At 43.7% G+C, this 20,825-nt stretch overlaps 1 protein-coding gene across 1 annotated transcript in view; it reads left to right on the top strand.

Moving 5' to 3' along the window:
• Positions 1-20,825, top strand: part of hmcn2 (hemicentin 2) — a 41,906-nt gene that overhangs the window by 1,700 nt on the left and 19,381 nt on the right. The window contains exons 2-31 of the mRNA XM_026343291.1: positions 193-263; positions 839-997; positions 1,443-1,565; positions 4,758-4,929; positions 5,018-5,124; positions 5,202-5,322; positions 5,407-5,670; positions 5,782-5,926; positions 6,358-6,479; positions 6,656-6,928; positions 7,364-7,505; positions 7,729-7,856; positions 8,654-8,767; positions 8,849-9,007; positions 9,113-9,307; positions 10,334-10,429; positions 10,567-10,694; positions 10,795-10,939; positions 11,656-11,768; positions 13,093-13,252; positions 13,422-13,581; positions 15,935-16,062; positions 16,246-16,497; positions 17,254-17,337; positions 19,041-19,232; positions 19,319-19,449; positions 19,626-19,770; positions 19,873-19,999; positions 20,090-20,247; positions 20,487-20,765. Of these exons, the coding sequence (XP_026199076.1) occupies positions 193-263; positions 839-997; positions 1,443-1,565; positions 4,758-4,929; positions 5,018-5,124; positions 5,202-5,322; positions 5,407-5,670; positions 5,782-5,926; positions 6,358-6,479; positions 6,656-6,928; positions 7,364-7,505; positions 7,729-7,856; positions 8,654-8,767; positions 8,849-9,007; positions 9,113-9,307; positions 10,334-10,429; positions 10,567-10,694; positions 10,795-10,939; positions 11,656-11,768; positions 13,093-13,252; positions 13,422-13,581; positions 15,935-16,062; positions 16,246-16,497; positions 17,254-17,337; positions 19,041-19,232; positions 19,319-19,449; positions 19,626-19,770; positions 19,873-19,999; positions 20,090-20,247; positions 20,487-20,765 (4,593 nt within the window). The remainder of the gene's footprint in view (positions 1-192; positions 264-838; positions 998-1,442; positions 1,566-4,757; positions 4,930-5,017; positions 5,125-5,201; positions 5,323-5,406; positions 5,671-5,781; positions 5,927-6,357; positions 6,480-6,655; positions 6,929-7,363; positions 7,506-7,728; positions 7,857-8,653; positions 8,768-8,848; positions 9,008-9,112; positions 9,308-10,333; positions 10,430-10,566; positions 10,695-10,794; positions 10,940-11,655; positions 11,769-13,092; positions 13,253-13,421; positions 13,582-15,934; positions 16,063-16,245; positions 16,498-17,253; positions 17,338-19,040; positions 19,233-19,318; positions 19,450-19,625; positions 19,771-19,872; positions 20,000-20,089; positions 20,248-20,486; positions 20,766-20,825) is intronic.

Consider the following 20,825-nt stretch of genomic DNA (forward strand, 5'->3'; position numbering starts at 1 on the left):
TGTGGACTAATGGGAATTTTAATGCTGTATGTGTTTTCTCTGTTCTCAGAGGGTAAACGTGGTCTGGTAGGTTTTAACATTTTAGTAACCTACTGTGTTCCTTCTCTTATTAAGACGATTTGTTTTTGTAAGTGCAGTGATTTCATTGTTTAAGTGTCTGATCCTTTATGATGTACATTTCCAACCTCGCAGATATTGGCCCTGTGTCCATCACCACTGACCCAAAGAAGTTCCAGCAGGATCTGCAGGAGCTGTTTGTCCAGGTGGGAGCGAGAACACATGAGCTGATTATTCTAAAGATCTGTATTGTTCCACATGAATCTAGTTTATAGCTCTGAAGACGAGTTAAGTGGACGGCTGCTGCTTAAAGCTTATCTACAGTATATAACTCTTACTGAACAGACGACACTTTAGCAGCAAGGTGCAACTATGTCATAATGGTCAATGCTACAGTATAATACCATGTAATAATATAGTGGTTAGACCTCCAAGTGTATTCGTTTGAAGACAGATGATAGAGAAAAGTCTTTTTAGTTTTGTAAATTTCTTTTACAACAGTATACTGTTGTATTTCTTTCACAGTGAACTGTACATGATGTTACTCTGATGAGTATAATATCAGTGCTGTATAATTTGTCATTGCCAAATGAGAAACTCATTATGTTTAAATGAAGGCGGATGATTCATTCAAGAAGAAGCCGAATGAGCACTCCGCTCTAAACGCTGAACTATATCAGAATTTCTCAAGTATAAAAGAAGTCTGAATGAAGTTCAAGATGAGTTACTTAGCATTTAGTTCCCACAGGAGTATTTGATCATGTGCAACTCTATCACCCAGGGTGGGGGGGACTGCCCTGAGATGAGTATAGGAGCCATAAAGAAAGCTCTGGAGGTTTCCTTGCCCGGATCCTTCATCTATGTGTTCACTGATGCCAGAGCCAAAGACTACCGCCTGAAGAGAGATGTCCTGCAGCTAGTTCAGCTTCGTCAGTCACAGGTACAGTCCTAAAAAGTGCATGCACATTATATGAGTGCAATTTTACATTATGCTACTTATAATACTTATTCAATGCACATTCGGTGGAGCTTCCTTCTTGACCACAGTATGTAAAAATGAATGCAGGCCTTTTATTATTCTTGTTTAACTCCCATAATCATTTAATTTCAGTTTATCTGATGTTAGCACTATACTGGGTAGATCTAAGGCTTTTAAATAGTCCTGGCTCGCAGCCTGTAAGAAAAACAACACACTGACACGCAATGAAAGATCTACATTGCAACGAAGTTTGCAGATACTCAGCTGAGCAACAAAGTTTCTTCAAAGCTACTTACATGACAATGAGCATTAACGTCTCTTTGTAGCCAACTGAGTCGACAGCAAACACGCCAATAACCTTGAACAGTAGTAATCCTCCCAACTCTCCTGGGCCCTTCATTCCCAGGTGGTGTTCGTGTTGACCGGGGACTGTGGGGACCGCTCTCAGCCTGGTTATAGGGCCTACGAGGAGATCGCTGCCACTTCCTCTGGACAAATCTTCCACCTGGACAAGCAGCAGGTCAATGAGGTGAGAGCACAACAGGGCACAGCCCATTTGAATGTAAATGAGATCACCACAATGACTTCTTCTTTCACCCAACCTTTATTAAACCCTAAAGCAGAATTCAGTGGTGTATATGAATATGAAAAGAGTTATATTACCTCATTCTGGAAGTAAACAAACCCTATTTGACCCACTCATGTAATAATAGCAATTACATGCAGTGTAATCAAATGATTCCGAAGCTGATATTAAACTTCCTGGTCATACGATACGGGTGGGTGACTCTTCTATAACGGAAGCAGCATGTAACAGAAGCACTCTCTACGAAGCCAAAGACAGCAGAGCCCACTTCCCAGGCAGACGTAAAAGAAGCCAGAGTTTCCTCTGGAAGAGACACTGGTATCCTGCATGTCAACACAGGAGATGGCCGGGCAGCGCTGAACTAGAGCCAGCAGCTCGGTGCAGTGGTGGCCCACTGAACCTCTGAACTCAGACGTGTTTGTATGTATGTGCGGGGGCCTGTTTCCTGTCAAGTCATGCTTGCATGTCGCTAAACATACAATGGCTGTGCGTGGGGCAGCTTAGATCATTATCACCACATATTCCCTCCAGCTGTGAAAGAAGTGTTTGAATGTTATTTTTGTGTTGCAACATTAAGGAAATAGAAACCCTGCTTCACTCTTCATGTAGCCTGAAGTATTTGTGACATGTCCTTAACGTACTTTTACATATTAACATATCTTGGACTTGCATTGAATTACTGTATACTGTCACTTTTAGGCCTGTTTGATTATACTGGAGCTCCTGGGTGGCATGCTTTTACCAAATTAATGCAAATCCTTTAATCCTTAAAAACCTTAGAAGTAATATACATATCTAACCAAAATATTCCCCCCTAATAGCGGTTTAATAAAATGCAGCCAAATCAAATATACAGAGTCTTTTATGGTCTCAGGGGGGAGAGTGGAGAGAAAACAGACTGCTTATTTTACTCTCTAATCCCAGGATATGATCTGTCATGACTTCCCTCCTCCCAACACAGCTGCCCAGTGTAGTTTGCTTCAAGTCCCCACACAACAGCTCATTGTCACTCTATGAATTGCAGCCTTTGCACTCTTTAAAGTGTAGTGCTTATGATCAAGCAGATCATCTACAAGCAAAGGCATTCACAAGAGAACCACATTAATGTGCTTTTAAACGTGACCATGATGTGTACTCTTCATGGTAAACGTGGCATCCTGATTCACTGGTAGCCCGATATGCAACAATGAGGGCTGTGATGTTTTAGCTTCCAGATAATGTCTGTTGTGATGTTTCATTATATAGAGACAGAGTTTTAAACAAGCATTTATTGAAGATGCAGTTTTCAGCATTGGATATGGTTATTTGTTAATCAACTGTTAAACTATAGTGCTGCCCCCCTCACATGCAGGCCACTTGTGACATGCAAAGCCCCAGCAGGTGCACAGACTCTCACTGAGAAGGAGCAGGGGGTCCACCTGGGGCTGATTCACAAGGAATTTGATTTGTAATTGGACATCTTCTGTAAATACTAGCGGTTATGGTGTTTAACCTGGGGATGGACTACAAGCTGACCTCCGCCCACATGTGGGGGTCTGGAGTCAAGCTGCTCTGCTTAACTACAACATGGCCTCATATGTTTTCTGCAACTAATGTACCTGGATAAGTCAAAGGAATACAGCATCACGCCAGCATAACCTAAATCTTCTCTGCCCCATCTGTCATGCTCCTATGAATAGCTAAGGGGGTCCTTCCTGTAAGAGCCCCGTAAGCCTGTCCAGCTGAGACACACCAGATAAGTTTTCACAGGACTTAAAGATCCTCTGGATTCCCTGAGGAAGAGGAAGAGAGTAGCTGCAGAGCTCAGAGTGCTCCTCCAGACCAACCTGGACAACTAAGCGTCCCAACTCTGCGCTCAATTTCCTTTATCCAATATGTAAAGTCTGAGGGCAGGACACTTCTCACACGTCTTGGCTCTCTTACATAAGAAACGGACATGATAACGGGGCAGATATGGGTCACTTCTTAGCAGTTTCCTGCTCTGCTGGTGATGGCTGCACATGTGGCAGACATTGCATCTGTTTCCAGTTGTAAAATGGTGAGAGGAACCAGCTGCTGTCAGCACCCAGTAGACCTGATAGGCTGACAAAAAGCCGAGGCCTGATAACTACATTATCAAAGGCTTTCCTTCTTAGTTTTTTTTTGTAAATGTCTTAAAATGTGTTGTTGTTGGCTACGTCTCCTACGGTCTGCTCAAGAAATGTGGTTAGCGAGCTCAAAACAAATAGGAGTCGCTTCTTAATAAAGATGGAAGACATTAAGTCCATTGTAGCCACTGAAAAGACTTTTTTTTTTGAATTGCCAATGTGTTTTTCTGCTTCTGTTTTCATTTTAGAAAAAAACAAAGGGGAACTGTAGTCCTAGTTAATACCATGGTGATTTTACATGGAGGGTTAAACACCTGTCACAACTGGAATTCTGTATCGTCAGATCACAGAGTGAAGATTGTTTTTGTGGTTAAATATCAAACCGTCCACCATTTAAGAAGTGACCCTCCTACAGCCCTAATGTGTCACGATGCGACCTCAACTGGCTTCTTAGGCGTGACAGATTCAAGTGAAAGGGTGAGACAGCTGGCAATGTCAGTCCATAACTGATGCTGGACATTAGTCGGGTTGATACTGAGGAATATTCAGTACAGTTGAAGTGTATTTGTGAAACAAAAGCAAATCATTCCAACCTCACATCCACTGTTGGTTTCGGTTCTGAGGAGCGAGCCTCGTGATTCATGAAAGCTGTGTTGCGGGAAGGGGACTGCTGCCTGACAAAGCTCCACTGTGAGACAGACTCTTTTGGGAATACATGCTTGAAAGTGCAGAAAACTGTATGTTATCAGTTTGACAGTTGAGCTGCTTTACTTTTCCTTTGTTTAGGAAAGATCCCTCTGAGGAATAGATTTTGCGGTGAAAGAATAGTAATAGAAGACACAGAGCAGCTCGGGGCTCGGACAGCGAATGGGGTTGATGGAGGTTTTGTCGAAAGGCTACAGTCTCATCTTTGTCCTCGTCTTGTCTTTCTCTAAGAGATGGTGTTTGACGTGTCCCAGACTCACCCACTGACAAATGTGTCTCCTCTAGCATGACATGTTGCTCAGTTGTAGTTCTGTAATTCTGTCTGTTTTTTTCTTCTTGTCAGGTTTTAAAATGGGTCGAAGAGACAGTTCAGGCCATGAAAGTCCACCTGCTGTCCTCCAATCATGACAGCGCCCAGGAGAACAAGTGGGAAATGCCCTTTGACCCCAGCCTCAGAGAAGTCACAGTATCACTCAGTGGACCAGCACCACAAATTGAACTCAGTGATCCCTTTGGTAGACAACACTATGTTTTCATGCCCTAATAATTATAATAAAAAGTATTTTTGCATTGGAAAGACTGATTTTGTCTTCTTTTATTCAGGTCGTGTAGTTGGTGAAAAGCAGGGTCTCAAAGAGCTGTTGAACATTCCCAACTCTGCTCGTGTCATTAACCTAAAGTTTCCCAGACCTGGGGCTTGGAAACTGAAGGTAACTAGTTCATCCGTCTGTTTCTTTGTCTATTTAATGACTGTGAACTAACAGAATACTATTGTTTTTTTCTCCAGGTGAGCTGCAGTGGGCGTCACACTCTGAGAGTCACAGGAGTTAGCAACTTAGACTTCCGGGCTGGCTTTTCTAGTGTGCCTGTCTCTGAGTTTAACCACACCAAAGAAAGGCCGATAAAAGGTGTGAGGCATGTTTCTGTTAGATTCTTTAGTCTTCTTCACCAAAAGGAGACGATCACTTCACTGTAGTCTTTGTCTCTTCTAGGTCTTCCGGCCCATGTTTTGCTGAAATGTACCGGGCTGAAGCCTCCGGGTCATCTCAGCCACGTGGAGCTGATGTCAGGCTCGGGTCGGTCTTTACGCACAATCCCTGTCCCTCTGCCCTCTGACCTCGGCCAACAAGGACTTTGGAGTCTCCCGGATTTCCGCACCCCCTCCCAGAGCTTCTTCATCAAGGTGACAGGCAAAGATGAGGAGGGCTTCCGCTTCCAGAGGCTGTCCAGTGTCTCCTACACCAACATCATTCCAGGCAAGACAGCCTCTCTCTTTGAAGACGCTCCGCACAAAAGCCACTCGGCAGCGTCTCACACCTCGTTAATCTCTCTGCTGATCTTTAACCTTTGCTTCCTCCCTTGTGTAGATCCTCCAGCTGTGAGCATGTCTGATGTGGTGCAGGGCTTCTACATGCAGCCCGCTGTGATTGCCTGCTCAGTGAAGAGTGACATTCCCTACAGGCTAAGATTCACTAGAAGTGGGATTACACTGGGAGAGGAGAAGTTCTTTCAGTGAGTCTCTCCTCTGTTTACTCACCACTCCGTAACATTTGGCTCGCCTTACTTCTGATCCCTAGAGATGCTCATGTGCTTATTATGTGCTGCAAAAAGCATAAATTAGCTCACTCTCTATTCTTACCAGGGAGCATGTCTGTGAGGTATTAGTGCCACTTGTGTTTTATTGTCTAATCTGTCAGGAAGGAGGTGTACACAGTCAATTTTCTGAACATTACATCTTTAAATGTGTCATTTCTAAAGATGAACAAAGAAGCTATTCTTTCTCAGTTGATGCTCTGCTTTGAATTATGTTCACAAAAGTGCAGCTGATTGTGGTGAAAACTCATCCCAGTGTGTGTGTGTGTGTGTCAGAGATACTCATTGAAAGTGACATAAAATAGGATCTTGTTGCTACAGCCAAAGAACTAAATGTGTCTTTGTATCAGGACCTCTGCCATAACATCATGGGAAATTACCAGTGCATCAGCTGAGGATGAAGGTCTGTATGAATGCATAGCGCAGAGCAGCGCAGGACAGGGCCGTGCCTTAACACAGATGTCCGTAAGAGGTACGTCTCACACACACACACACACATACACGAATGCAAGCACATGCACACTTCAACCTTGTTTTGCATGCAGAAAGGTTTGAAATGAGAATCAGATTCATGATACAAAGCACTCCAGCACAAACATTTGTATTAGTTTGTCCATCACTGATTGTTGTGTTTTTTTACTCAAACAGAACCTCCTCCAGTCCTAAAACCAGCGGTGAATGCCACTTCCTCTGTGGGAGGTGTTGCTGTGCTATCGTGCCAGGTAGAAGGCTCCGTGCGCCACAACTTGACCTGGCATCGAGCAGGTCGCATCATCAAGGCCCCCACAGGGAGGGTGAAGCTGCTATCCAACTCGTCCTTACAGATCAGTGCGGTCCAGACTCAGGATGCTGGGGCGTACCACTGTGTGGCCGCCAATGCTCACGGAGACAACAGAATCACTGTGTGGCTTCATGTCCCAGGTACGCTACAGCAACACCCTGCAGGTCATCTGTTTAAACACTTAACACGCTGGGGCCTCATGGCCCTGCCACCCTACCAGCATCTGGTTTGCATTATTGGTTTAACCTCCTCGCAGTCATATGAGCCACTTCCTACTCAGAAAATGCTTTTCATCAGACAGATTTGATGCATGTAAAATGTGTTTTTTATTGTTGGTATGCCCTCAGATGGTTGTAATCATTTTTAAAAACAGCCAAATAAATGTAAAACTCCTCTCTACAAAGGCCTAGTCATGATGTCAGACACGGAGTGCCTGGTAATTGCATTACAGACCATATCATCAAGAGTTTACTGTTGTTAAACTTGTGATAGTGAAGTTATAAATTACATCATGCAGCAGTGATGAGGCCCTGAGTCATCGTTTGTTTTTTGCCTCTGTTTGACTCCAACTGTAGAGGCTCCTTCTGTGGTAATTCACCCCAAGAGCCAGGCGTTCTCCCGAGGGGATGAGATCCGCCTCGTCTGCTCAGCATCCGGCTCCCCCTCTCCCCAGCTCTTCTGGAGCCATGACAACATATTCCTCACTAATCGGCCGAGGTAAGGGAACTCTCAGCCCACTCAACACCTCCAGCACAGTGGACTCAGAGTCATTACATTCCACTTTAACTACATGCATGAATGCCACATCTTGCTTGCATCACTCTGGAGATTTACATCTACCAACTATTTTTTTTATTCCAAAATAAGTTCAATGTCTGAGTTTCTGTCATGATACCCATAAATAGCAGAACTTATTTATTTCTGCACATGTATGGAACAGGTTAAGTCTAAAGCAAGATGGAGTTTTGACCATTAAAGGGGCCCTTCGAGAGGATGCTGGGAACTACACATGTCTGGCAACTAATGACGCTGGCACTGCCTCTCAGTCTGTGTTACTTACTTATGCAGGTAAGTCAGTATATTGAGGATGCTAGTGTGAAAACTGTTACTGTTTTGAATAATAATAACAACAACAACTGACAACAACTAGTAGTATAAAAGGTAGTAGTATAATAACAACAACAAAATTCATAACCATCATTTGTTCTTTATTCTATTACCATTCATTCAATTCAAACTTGAAAATAAGGAAATGCATTTTTGCCTTTCTGTATGTTTCACTATTCCTCAGCAGCATTTGATTTGAATGAATCAGTGAATAATATCCTATATATAGAGTTTTGTAATGGATTTGAACAGAGCACAAGCGAGTGTGGCCCCATGCTGTCTTGTCTCATACAACCGGATATTTCTCCTCTTGTTTTGTGAGCACTGACAGTTGTAAGCCTGACGTTTCAGTCATGGCTATCAGTTAGTGGTTGACAGAAACCTCAACACTGATGGACTGGGGCACCCTCTTTCAAGGGTATGCTGGTTTTATACACACATTTGTCTCTGAATGTCACTTTTAACAACATTGATATGTCAAGACAGCCAGAGCCTTGTGAAACTGATGATCTCATCCTTTGAGCTCAGCTGCCTGCTTGTTCCAAAGGCATCTATACCGGCTTTGTTGACAGGATGTGTGAGAAATTGAAGCATAGTTTTTATACATATTTACCTCTGGTTTTTTCATAGTTAAGCTACTATTGCATTGCTATTATTTCTACATACTGTATAGCAGCACTGTGTACAAAGCTACTACATTGCTATACAATAAAAATCCATATGAAGTGGAAGTACATCTGAAGTTTCTCTTTCTCCAGAGGGGCCTAGAATAACAGTGGTACAGCAGGTGGTGCTTGTATCTGTTGGTGGTGATGCGACACTGGAATGTCAAGCCACAGGAGTTCCTCGTCCCCTTGTCCACTGGTTCAAAGGTAAGTTGCAGTCAAACAGTGGATACATCACTACTGGTGGGAAAGGTTAAAGACCGACAGACTTATTCCGTTTGTTTCCAGGTGAGCTCGAGGTGGGGTCAGCTCCCTTTGTTGAACAGGATGTGCACCGTGGGACCCTGCACATTCGAGGCGTCCAGCAGGTTGATGCTGGTCAGTACAGCTGTGTGGCCAGCAGCTCTGCTGGAACCTCCACTGCCACTGTTACTTTGGATGTTGGAGGTGAGACAAGACTTCAGGGTTCACACGGTGCTCAAATACTCAAAACTCATACCAAGGAATATTCATCTCTTGCTATTCATTCTTCTACTATTTTTCACTGCACAGTGGGCCCATTGTTCTCTGAGGCACCCGTTGATGTGACAGCTAACGTAGGGGAGAACATCTCCCTCCCCTGTGTTGCCCGTGGTTTCCCGCAGCCTTCAGTGACCTGGCACAGACAGGACGGCAGACAGATTCTTACACGAGCAGACAGACACGGTCGAACAATGCAGCTGGAGAACGGACATCTTCTAATCCAGAGTGAGTTATCCATGAAACACTATCATAGCAAGGAGCTTTGGTTTGCAATGCAGGGTAATACATCTCCTTAGTCTCCTAGCACTGACCAGCGTGACTGAAAGTTTCTGAGGGATTATATATAGAAGAGGTGCAGCCTTTCATATCGAATTCAGCAAAGATTTTCTTAAGAGAGTGGGCAACAGGATATTATTCCTGTTACAGTACATAGATGGCTCTGAGTATCTGTTGTTCTAAAAGCACTATTCTGGTCTGTGAACCGCTCCCCTAAAAATAGGACACGTCAAATCAGTGCTGTTAATCATTCTGCTAGTGTGGGTGTCCCTTAGTCCATTTATTTCTTCTTGGTTGAGGCAGTAGTCTCATCAGGGCAAGGGGAATCTAAGTTGTGAAGTCTGGAGGTATTTCAGCCTGCAACGTGACGAATCTTGGCCACTGAAGGTTATCCTTTGTGCTCCTGAGACTAAATGTTTATAGTGTGCATAATATCATAGTAGAGGCGAATGGACGTATTTATCTAGGCTGCTTCTGTCAGTGTTTCCATTTGTGGCTGCTGCCTGACCTAATTAGTTCAGTCTGTTGCAGATGGCTTTATTTATTTTTTTTACCTGCCATTGGTTTAAAAATGTCTTTTTTTGTATTGTGTCACAAACTCCTACCCCTCACTTGTTACTTTAATGCTTAATGTCTTGTCATCACCCATTTTAAACATGGGCCAGACTATCCAAACACAACAAGTGAATCATACATTGATCGTCCAACATGTGATCTCCAGGGAATCTTCGGAGTTGGACATGTGTGTCAGCTGGCTGGCAGCTGAGCCAAAGCCATGAATCCCATTATTTCCTATTTTTAACTCTTAATTACAGCGCAGTCAAACCAATAATGCCACTTGCCATTGAGTAGACAACTTAACTGTTATTAGCGTGGACTTATTTGTCAACTGTTTCCTTCCTTGGTGAGAGCACAGACCCCACTAGCCTCACATGTAAAGAATGTAATGGGTTTCACTTTGTTGTTTGACTACAGGTGTCTGGCTGGATGATGAAGGGCTGTACATCTGCGAGGCCAAGAACCAGTTTGGAACTATCAAAACTGAGGCCAGAGTTAGTGTCACTGGGCTGGGTAGGCTTGTCTAAACTCCATATACTGCATGAGGTTTAGAAACACTTGCAGCTAAATCCATTTGTACACTTAAAATACTTATAAATACATGTTTCTACTATTTGATATTTATATTTATATACTTTTGTTTCCTGTAGAACCCCCACTCTTGGCCCAAGGAGCCCCAGTGATCACTGCTAGCCTCGGCCAGTCCCTGAGTATTCCTTGCATGCTGTTGGATGGTATACCACTTCCAGAAAGACACTGGTCCCAAAATGGAAAAGCTGTAAGGCTTATTTACTTACTATTGTCTAACTCTGTTGCATGGATCACATCTGTGCCTTCGTATCACAGCAGCCTTTTTTGTCTTTCTTTCTTTTGAACAGGTTCGGTTGAACGGGAGGGTGTTCCTGAGGAGTGATGGCAGTTTGAACATTGAAAAAGCCATCCCAGAAGATACCGGGACGTACGTGTGCACTGCTGTGAATGTAGCAGGCTCCACAAACATCACAGTCAGTGTGGAGGTCCACGGTAAGCGAGTATCTTAAAGGAGAACTCAACAGTTTTGACAGCTCTAGTACATACAATAAGCCCATGTTTACATTTTCATTTGTTCATTAATTAAATAAAAAAAGAAAGTTAGTTCAATGAAGGTCAAGGTTTAGATCCAGTAGGTGGGTTCTAAACCAGTTGTGGCCAATCCTGGTCCTCAGGGGCAACAGCCCTACTACCCCTGTAGTTACAGCTTCTGATTGGTTGAACACACCTGATCCAGGTAATTAGCAGGGGGATAGATAGAAAACAAGCATAGTGAAGCTTACGGTTTGTAATGTTCTTGCGGATTAGCTAAGATCTTTGCACTTGTTTAATCTTTGGACAGAACCAGGTTAGCGGTTTCGCCCTGTGTTCCTGCTAAGTTACGGGCTCCTGGCAGGTGTGGACCAAAGATTGTAGACATTCAGGCCAACAATGTGCTGACTCAGCATGGAAAACAATATCTCAATGGCTTGACCAGCTGCTGACCTGCTGTCATCACAGTGAGAGGCTTCATTTGCTGCGCGCTTTGATGAAAGGTTCATCTTGCTCATCGGCATGTAATGACAGACGGGCAAAATTACGGTTCATCAGCAGCTAGTAATAAAGAAAAGCTTCAGGCGCTGATACTTTTGGCAGGTTAAGGCCGGTGACAATGCTGTGGGCTCATTTATTCATGGCCAGCTGTGTTCTGTGACCTACTTCTTCCACAGTGCCCCCAGAGATCAGTGCTGGTCCCTATCACTACATTGCCAATGAGGGCGTAGCCATCACACTATCATGCAAGGCCAGCGGAGTTCCCAAGCCAAATGTTGTCTGGTCCAAGGTAGGATATCACACACAGCCCAAATCTACTTGTCTTAATGATTGCTATGGCTGCATCCCATAAACTCATGCATGACTAATTGACTAGCTCTGGTCCCCACAGAGTTATCAAGAGAGGATCACGCCTGGCATCCATTCAGCTTAAAATGAATCATCATTAAGACTTTGTAAATAATTGTTGAAACCGTAGCCATGTCAGCAGGTTACAATCAAATAAAAGCAAAGATCAACATCCAGTGCTGCAACAGTGATGCAGATATTTCTGCAGTGATATGTTTAATTTTGAACCAGACCATAAGTGGGCTATTAATGTAACCTATACCAACATAATGATAGTAATGAATCATGCTCGTCTTCATTTACAGTAATAGTAATGATTCACTATTACTGCTTAAGTCATCAGAAATTGGCATTAATAAAAACGGTTTTCAATACACCCTTATCACTCCACACTGCCTTCAGCAACCTCCTAAATCACTTGAATTTACATGAAAAATAATTATCAGTATTATTTTTCTATTGGCGTATGAATCTAACAATGCAGTTTCACTTTCTGGTCTTATTTTTGTCTGATTTGCCAGAGCACTTTACAAACACCACCAACAATAACAGTTCATATTGCAATCAAGACTTGATTAACCTGACCAGGAGGGATGTAACCATGGCAACATTACCATATTGCTCTTTGGCTGACAAATCACTCAGAATTTTATTGTACCTTAGAAATCTATTTAAAACCTTTCTCGCAGCACCAACCAGTACAACGCAGGAACAAAAAGAAATGTAACCTTTCTACCAGACTGCTTTATGAGCATAGATAAGGCACAATCACATTACTTCTGTACAGTTAGCTATTATGCTAAATAGTCATCACCAAAGTGGTTGAAAGCAGTGATTTCATGAAGAAATAAAAGGACAAATAAGGAATAAATAAAAGGATCATGTAGGAAACAACAGCTGCTTATGTTCGATCAGCTGTTGTTTTCCTACATGATCATGAAGTGAGCCACTGATCTCTTCTCTGCTTTTTCCCCAAAACATTTTGAGATTAGTGCTCAAGAGCCAAGTACATTTCTTTTCTTGTCAGATAAAACTGAATCTGTTAAAGTAATTTGTGTTCAAAGCAAGTGCATGTGCAGAAGGCTGCATTCTCATTTGTGTGTGCTGGGAATAGAGAGCAACGTAGAGGGATGCTCTGTGCTTACGTTGGACATCAAAGGTTGGGCTGTAAACCCTAAACTAAACTTTGCCTCCCTGTGCTGATGTGTCGACAGCTTTTATCTACAGTATATTCTGTCTGGTCTTGTGCCTGCTTGTTCCACCAGGGGAGGCAGCCTCTGCCAAGAGACAACTCCTATCTTCGGTCAGAACCTGATGGAGACCTCTACATCCCCCACCCGACTGCTAACGATGCAGGCATCTACATCTGTACTGCCACCAGTCCTGTGGGCTATGCCAGTCGAGAGATCCAGCTCAGTGTAAACAGTAAGGCAAATCAATGTTCGACCACAATCAATGCGCCCTTTAGTGAAACAGTGTCTGATCTGTGTTTATAGTTTAAGTTCAGAGTAGAGAAATCTGATTCAGAGATACGAAGCAGGTTGAATAAAGAACCTACATGGTTCTCTTACAAGTCCTTTCCCTTTTTCTCAAGCCATGCCTAAGATAATGAATGTGAGTGGCCATGACAACATCATCGAGCTGGCTGCAGAGGTGGGCACAGAGGTTGTTCTCCCATGCGAGGCCCAAGGGAGTCCGTCTCCACTGGTCACATGGAGCAGAAATGGGCATCCCATCCCTCCTGTCATAGCTGGGTAAGAGGAAGTCTTCGCTCACTCTAGCAAACATGCTGCAAAATCAGTTAGACGTCATATACAGACAAATGTTCCCACCATACCTTACCTCTGACCTAACCAAGATCTAACTCCGCTTTTACAAGTGACTCTGAGTGAAGCTGGCTGTCATTCAGAGCAATGTTTGGAGTTCACTTAGAGATGCCTTGTGAAGGGCGGAAAGGCAAGAGGCTGCAACAGTGCTGGAGAGCTGTGTGTGGGCTTCACATGTCGGCTAAACGGAGGAGAAACATCTGGTCCCACATGGTTCAGTGATTCCCAGCTTTCATGTGTGGTCACTCCAGTTGCAGACGGGCTGGCTGAGTTGGAACATGGAGTGGATGGATGGCAGACAGATTGTCCAGGCCAGACACCACACTGAATGGTTTTGGGTAGATCGAAGAATGACAGAGGGGGTTTGTGGAGCTGTGGTGACTCAGATATAGTAAGACTTGTGTGGGCCCAGCAAGAAAGAAAAGGTGGGGGAGTATTGGGGGGAGGGAGGGGGGTGCCAGGAAGTGGGGAGGAAAACGAACTGACAGAGGAACAGATACAAGCCATGTCTGCCTGATGTCCAGAATCCCTGGGGTGCCTCAACAGTAAAACAACATGCTGAGTCTTTACTGGTCCTGTCTGATGAGAATAACACATCTCTGTGAACAACCCCCACATCAGCCCATACTTTGCATATGCAGGACCCACGGTAACAGGCAAGCTGTGTAAAAGGAGATTCCTTCTCTCCAGCTACACTCAGTGGGTCAGAGGAAGGGGGTGCTGATTGCTGAAATAACTTAACTCAGTGGGCAGTAAGGTTTCTGTTCTAGCTGTGTGTTTAGCCCAGCACAAGCAAAAACAGAGAAGGGGAGTTGTGTGAACACACACACACAGCTACTCAACACCATTTCAGGGGATTTGTTCACTCTAGGTTTGATCCTGACGAGGCCAATTTGTCCCAGTTAGAGTGTGAAAGCACATGATTTGACACTAAGGTGGGGTGATGGATGGCTGAGAGGGCTGGCTCCTGTCATGTGTGTTTGAGCTTGCTGCTTTACTCCTGAGGAGCAATGCTCCGGTCTGAACACAGGCTGACCACTGCAGAGGCAATCACTTGGTTACAATGGTGAATGCTGCTGGCTCTTCATTAAACCATATGTAGAGCTGAAGTCCAGCCGCCTGTGCTTCCTGCTCACTTCCACTCACATGAACATGTTGTTGTAATTCAGTTGCTTAGCAGACTCACTTATCTCAGATAAATCACAGAGGTGTGTTTATATTTGTATATACTGTACATTTATACAGCTGGAATGCTTCTATTGCAAACGCCCCTTTAAAGCAGCTTTAGCTACTCTAACTTACATGTAATTGCTGCAGTTGTTTTTGCTCCGAACGATTTCTTGGAGAGGAGGTTAGTGTATGTGATCGCCTCCATCTGTCCGCTTGTTTGTCTGTGACTAACGTCCAGAAAACAAATGACCGGTTCTGCATAGACCTACACAAACGTCCATGCAGGCAGTCATCAGTCTTCAGTTTTTTTGTGAGATCATAACATTTCCCACAGTAACACTGTGAGGTCAAACTCTGGCTGCTTTGCAAAATGAATTTACCCCTGACAAAGCTGTGAAAGTAGCAACTCACTGAGGAGATTATGAGATTAAGACTCAGCGTCCTCTTGTTCAGAACTTTTGTCCATCAACCATATTTCTGTTACTGGATAATGCATTTGTAGGATCATTGCCCTCCAAGCGGGAGACTGGAGTCCGCATCCCGACTTTGGCCTACCTCCTTAGGCAGAACCCCAGTTGTTCATAGTTTTAGATAAAAGCGCCTGCTAAATGTAAATGTCTCTTTAATGCAACAAAACAATAGAAATACAAAGATGCCATTACCACCTTACAAGATACGAGGTATTCAACTTGTATTACTTGTCTTGTATTTCTGAATTTGAAACTCAGCAAATTAATTTGAAAGTACTGTGGAAAATGCAGCATTATGGTTCACTGTTCTCTCAGTGAGCCTCTGTTTTCATCAAATCATATTGAAATTGTAAACAGAAGTAACACTGCATCTTTGATTAATATTACAATATACATTAGTAATTTGCACCACTATTAATTATCCAATACTATAAACACTGTGAAACCTTCATAAATATTACACTATTTATGTGATGATCTAGATGCATGCTATACTATATAAATGGAACATGAGGAAAAAAGTCTCTTTGAAACAAGAACACCTCGTTTCCCAAAACACAGCGGCTGTAGATCTTCTGTGACTCACGGAGCTTTGTGCTTTTTTTCCATGTCTTTGCCCTTGACCCCTAACCACTCCCCAGGTTCACTGTTTTGCCTTCAGGCTCTCTGAAGATCACTGATGTGCGCCTGATTGATACCAAGCTGTACACCTGCACTGCAGAAAACCCAGCAGGCAACGTGTCCCTAAGCTACAATTTACACATTCAAGGTAACTCCGTGGCTCTTATTTAGAAAGTTAACTTCTTGTAAAACTTAAAATGTGTGCTTTCAAAATGATGATACATTCCACATGAATACATCATATAACATGTAAAATGGGTGAAATATGTGTAGGCGTCTGACAGATGTGGTGAGACATGCATTTAGGATGTGTTTGTCTTTCTGTCCTCAGCAAAGCCCAGGATTCAGCCAGCACCTTCTGTTCTAAAAGCCCTGATGGGCCAAACAGTGATTTTGCCATGTGTGGTCCAGGGTGAGCCAAGCCCTGAAGTCAGCTGGTTTCACAATGGCCTTCCTGTTGGCCTCAAGAACACTACACCCTTCAGGATCCAGCAGGTCAGCCTGGCTGATCAGGGCACCTATCAGTGTGTGGCCAAGAACAGTGCTGGTCAGAAGACCCTGGAGATCAAGCTGGAAATTCTTGGTGAGTATCAGCAGCTCACTGTGGTGTGGGTTAGTTCACATTGAGATGTACAGTAGCTGCTGTATGCAGTTAAATTAGAAAAGTGGCTCATGATGTGTCTGACCATGTCAGAGTTATTGACAGTTTTCTAAATGGCCACATTAGACGGTCAAACGGGTGAAATGGTACCATTCAGATATGTGGAAGACGGTGCCCTTTTTCTTTAAGAATACATTCTCAATGTTGCACTTGGTTGTTAACATAACAAGTGACAGAAATAGTTTTGTCAAGAATTAACAGTGACAGCTGGAGAGAAAAAAATCAAACTGTGGCTCCCTTCTCACCTCTGCACAGCTGGTGAACCTCACCATGAAATGGGTGTGAACGTCACATTTTTGGTTTTGGAAAACTGCAGGTAATTGGTTTCTAAAGCCCATATGAACTTGTCTGAATTGATGTAGGCTCGGTACTCTCTGGCCTCCTTGTCAAAGAAAGTGTTGGGACAAGTGTGACTATGAGGTGAATCAGAGAGAGTTAGAAGAAGGATACCAGCTCATTTTGTCAGCTCCTTAAAAACATGATCAGTTTTATTACTGTGACTTTGCAATAAACTGATTAGAAGTTTACCTTTGAGAAATCTAAAATCTTAGGCCTACAACAAACCCTGGATGGCATGAAGGCTTCTCACACCTAGACTAGAACAAATCCCCATTACACTTTAATTGAATGCCCACTGTATTAACTAACCTTACACTTTGTGCTTTTCTCCTCCCACAGAGGCCCCATCCTTTGCAGAACCTGGAGATACCATCATGGAGAAAGTAGTGAACAGCAAGGTCATCATCCCCTGCCCTGCTGAAGGTATGAAATGATTCACACATGAGTCAGCCTTGGACAGATTAGGCTTACAAAAATAGGCCAGTGAAAGATTTGGAGTTCAGGTGCAACTTTACAGAGTGTGACTAGGGCTTTAAAGTGAATGTCTTTTTTTTTTCAGGTTTGTTTTTACAGCAAGAGAAAATTCCACTTTCTTTCTTAGAAGATACAGCCTCTTTTTTTTACCACAGCACCCAGAGACACCGTGTTGTCTATATTTAACAAAGTAGTTGACGTTTATCAATGTACAGTGAGGGTTGGTGTATGTCTGCAGAAGCACTGATGGATACTGGATACTTATCCTCTGATAGCCCATGCAAACAGGTATTGTTTGTGTGGGACAGTGCCATAGTAACCAGCTCTATGAGAGAAGGTGAGGACTGTGTCTAATGTGGAGCAACAGCTGGAACATCAGTCTGCCTGCTGCCTCAGTGAGCCACATCTGCTTTCCTCTGTGTCAGGGCCTGCTGGGAGAGGAATCCTAATTACAGGCTGCCGCCGGCAGATAAAGGACAGAGATGTCTGAGGTGCACCATGAAGCACAGGAACAGGAAGCTGAAGCTGCACTAGCCCTCCTTCCATTCGAGGCAGGCAGGCAGACTGTACCAGGCTTCAGAGTTGCTCATACAGAAATGCTTGATTCTCTCATTACCCTAGAGAGGCAGCCAGGAGCAGGAAACGAGGATTCCCTCATTGTTCTCCTGGGATCTATCTGTATGAGAGAGATAAAGCACATCCTGCCCGAAGGATATTATTAATTCACCAACAAGCACATTGCATTTGATAGAGGTAATTATTTGAGAAACACGTGGAAGAGATAATCTCTGACTTCGTCAGCCCCAGCAAATAAATTCAAAGTCTACTAATGAGATCTGTTAACATCTAAAACAGAACATCTGTACACATTTCCTCCCAGCAATGAGATAATGAATTTGCTTCAGAGCTCCTTAACTCTAAACATGTGTTCAGAGAGGCAACGGACGATAACATTACCTTTGGTTATACTGCATTTCCTCAGGGCTGCATTTTGATTTGTGGAAGTGTGCTCTACTTCATTTCTCTGGCTCATCTGTGTTGTTTGTGTATGTGACACCTCTGTAAATAGAGCCGTGGCGTTCGATTCACCGCTCTACTGCACTGCTCTCGCACTGCAACTTCTCTGTTGTTGTCCCTGAGAGTCATTTGTGTTGGTTACAAATTCCTCCACCTTTTCCCCATTCCAACTTTCTCCTCTTGACCATTTCCAGCTTTTCCACCCAGTAATCCACAGAACACATCTGTTTCAGACTCCGGCGTCTACACACAAGTGCCTTTGAACTGCTTGTTCAACCACTATTCTTACTGCTCAAGACTCTCACCTTGGTTTTTGGTAATAAATCTTCCTGCTGGTATTTTAAATCTTACAGCTCTCCGGCACACTGTGTCTTATTTATATGTCCCTTTTTATGTGACTCTGACCTTGAAATGTTAAGCTTGCAGGCTACAAAGACTCTAACACTTTTGGCATGGTCTGCCCTGCTGTCCAACAGATAAATGTAGAGCTGGCTTTTTCTACTCTGGGCCACTTGCCCATTAAGTTTTCCTGTAGAGGAGCAGAGAGATGGAAGTAACTTTTCTTCTTGTCAGACACGATCAATAAAGCTCATTTTATAGTCACTCAGAATCTTTTCTTGTCCCTGCACCTGCAGGTTCACCTCACCCTAAGGTACGCTGGTTCAGGAATGGCCTGGAGATACACCCTGAACAATCAGAGTTCTCTGTGGCGAAGGACGGAGCTCTTGTAATTAACACAGCGTCTGCCAGCCACAGCGGGGACTTCAAGTGTGTGGCAACCAATGAGGCAGGCTCTGTGGAGAGAAAGACTAGGCTCAAAGTAAATGGTACGGATTTAGTTATCTACCTTATTTTCTTCTGTTTTCAAAATACATAGCACACTAATAATTCATTTGTGTTTATGATGTTTTAGTTCCCCCCCAAATCCAAGATGATGGCCAATCACAGAACCTCACTGTCACCTTGAAGCAACCTCTCACTCTAGGCTGTGATGCCTTTGGAATCCCCTCTCCAACAATCACCTGGACTAAAGATGGTCAACCTGTGAGTTTACCAACATGAATCCTTGTTCATATGAAATGTAAAAGTCAGGTTACATGTGACTGCATACCTCAGCAGAGTCACTGTTTGATATTCAACTGTACTATGCCACCAAGTGGCCGTCATTCTAATTACAGCTAAACACAAGGATGCTCTGAACTGCTGTCTGTTTTCTGTAGGTGGGTACTCCGGGGGTGTATCTGCAGAATGGGAATAGGCTGCTCCGAATTTACAGAGTACAGCCTGAACATGCAGGAAAGTTTTCCTGCACAGCTCAAAACTTGGCTGGAGAGGCCCGTAGAGAATATAACATAGTGGTGCAAGGTGAGCCAGTGACATCACTGCCAATTGCTCATTATCTCATTCATCATTTTGACCGATCACATAAATGCGTCAAATAAACTAACCAATGTCTTTCTGCTACAGCTCCTCCAGTAATCTCAGGAACATCCAAACTGCAGGAGTTAACTGTGGTTCTGGGCCAGGAAGTGGAGTTTCAGTGCAAAGTGAGAGGGCGACCAGCACCCAGAGTAGAATGGAGTCGTGATGGAGAGTAAGCGCCACTCCAACACTTTGATATGACATTCAACAGAACAGACCGTGAGCAGTGTTGTATTGATCTACTATTTCTTCCTCTCCCTAGGGTTCTATCCCGTGATGGAGATCCCCACGTGGAGTTTCTGGAAGATGGCCAGGTGTTGAAGGTGAAGTCAGTAAGACTGAGAGACCAGGGCCTGTACCAGTGTCTGGCCAGTAACAACGCAGGAACTCAGATGCGCCAGTTCAGACTCACAGTGCAAGGTCTTTACTTTTCTGCTGACTTTCATGTGCATGTTTGCCTCCACATATCACTGACTTTACTTATACCACGCTGCATGTGATATACTTGCCCAAGTTATTGCACATGCCATTTATTTTTTAAAGAGTCATCTCTGCAAAAGAGTCCAGTCTCTAGTGAATCCCTTCCTTCTGTGCTTTGGGCCAGTACAAAACTCACTGGCTCTTCTGTTATGTAATATGTTTTTGGTATTTTTCTCCAGCTCCCCCCACTATCAAAGGCCCTGCTGAGACCTCAGAGGTTTCAGTGGTGCTGGGTTTCCCTACAGTCCTCCCATGTGATGTTGAGGGTTCACCTACACCAAGTATCACCTGGCTAAAGGACAACCAACCCATCGTATCCAGTCCCGAGTTGACATACACCCGTAGTGGACAGGCTCTGCGACTTAGCTCCGCACAAGGACACAGCACTGGTCTCTACACCTGCAGGGCCTCAAATCCAGCAGGCACTGCTGTCAAACATTATTCTCTAAGTGTTCTAGGTAAGAGGCTTCTATACTTCTTACATATTAAAATAACTTAGAGAGAGCTTTTAATGTTTT

The sequence above is a fragment of the Anabas testudineus genome, chromosome 9 (assembly GCF_900324465.2).
Source record: "Anabas testudineus chromosome 9, fAnaTes1.2, whole genome shotgun sequence".
Classification (NCBI taxonomy): Eukaryota; Metazoa; Chordata; class Actinopteri; order Anabantiformes; family Anabantidae; genus Anabas; species Anabas testudineus.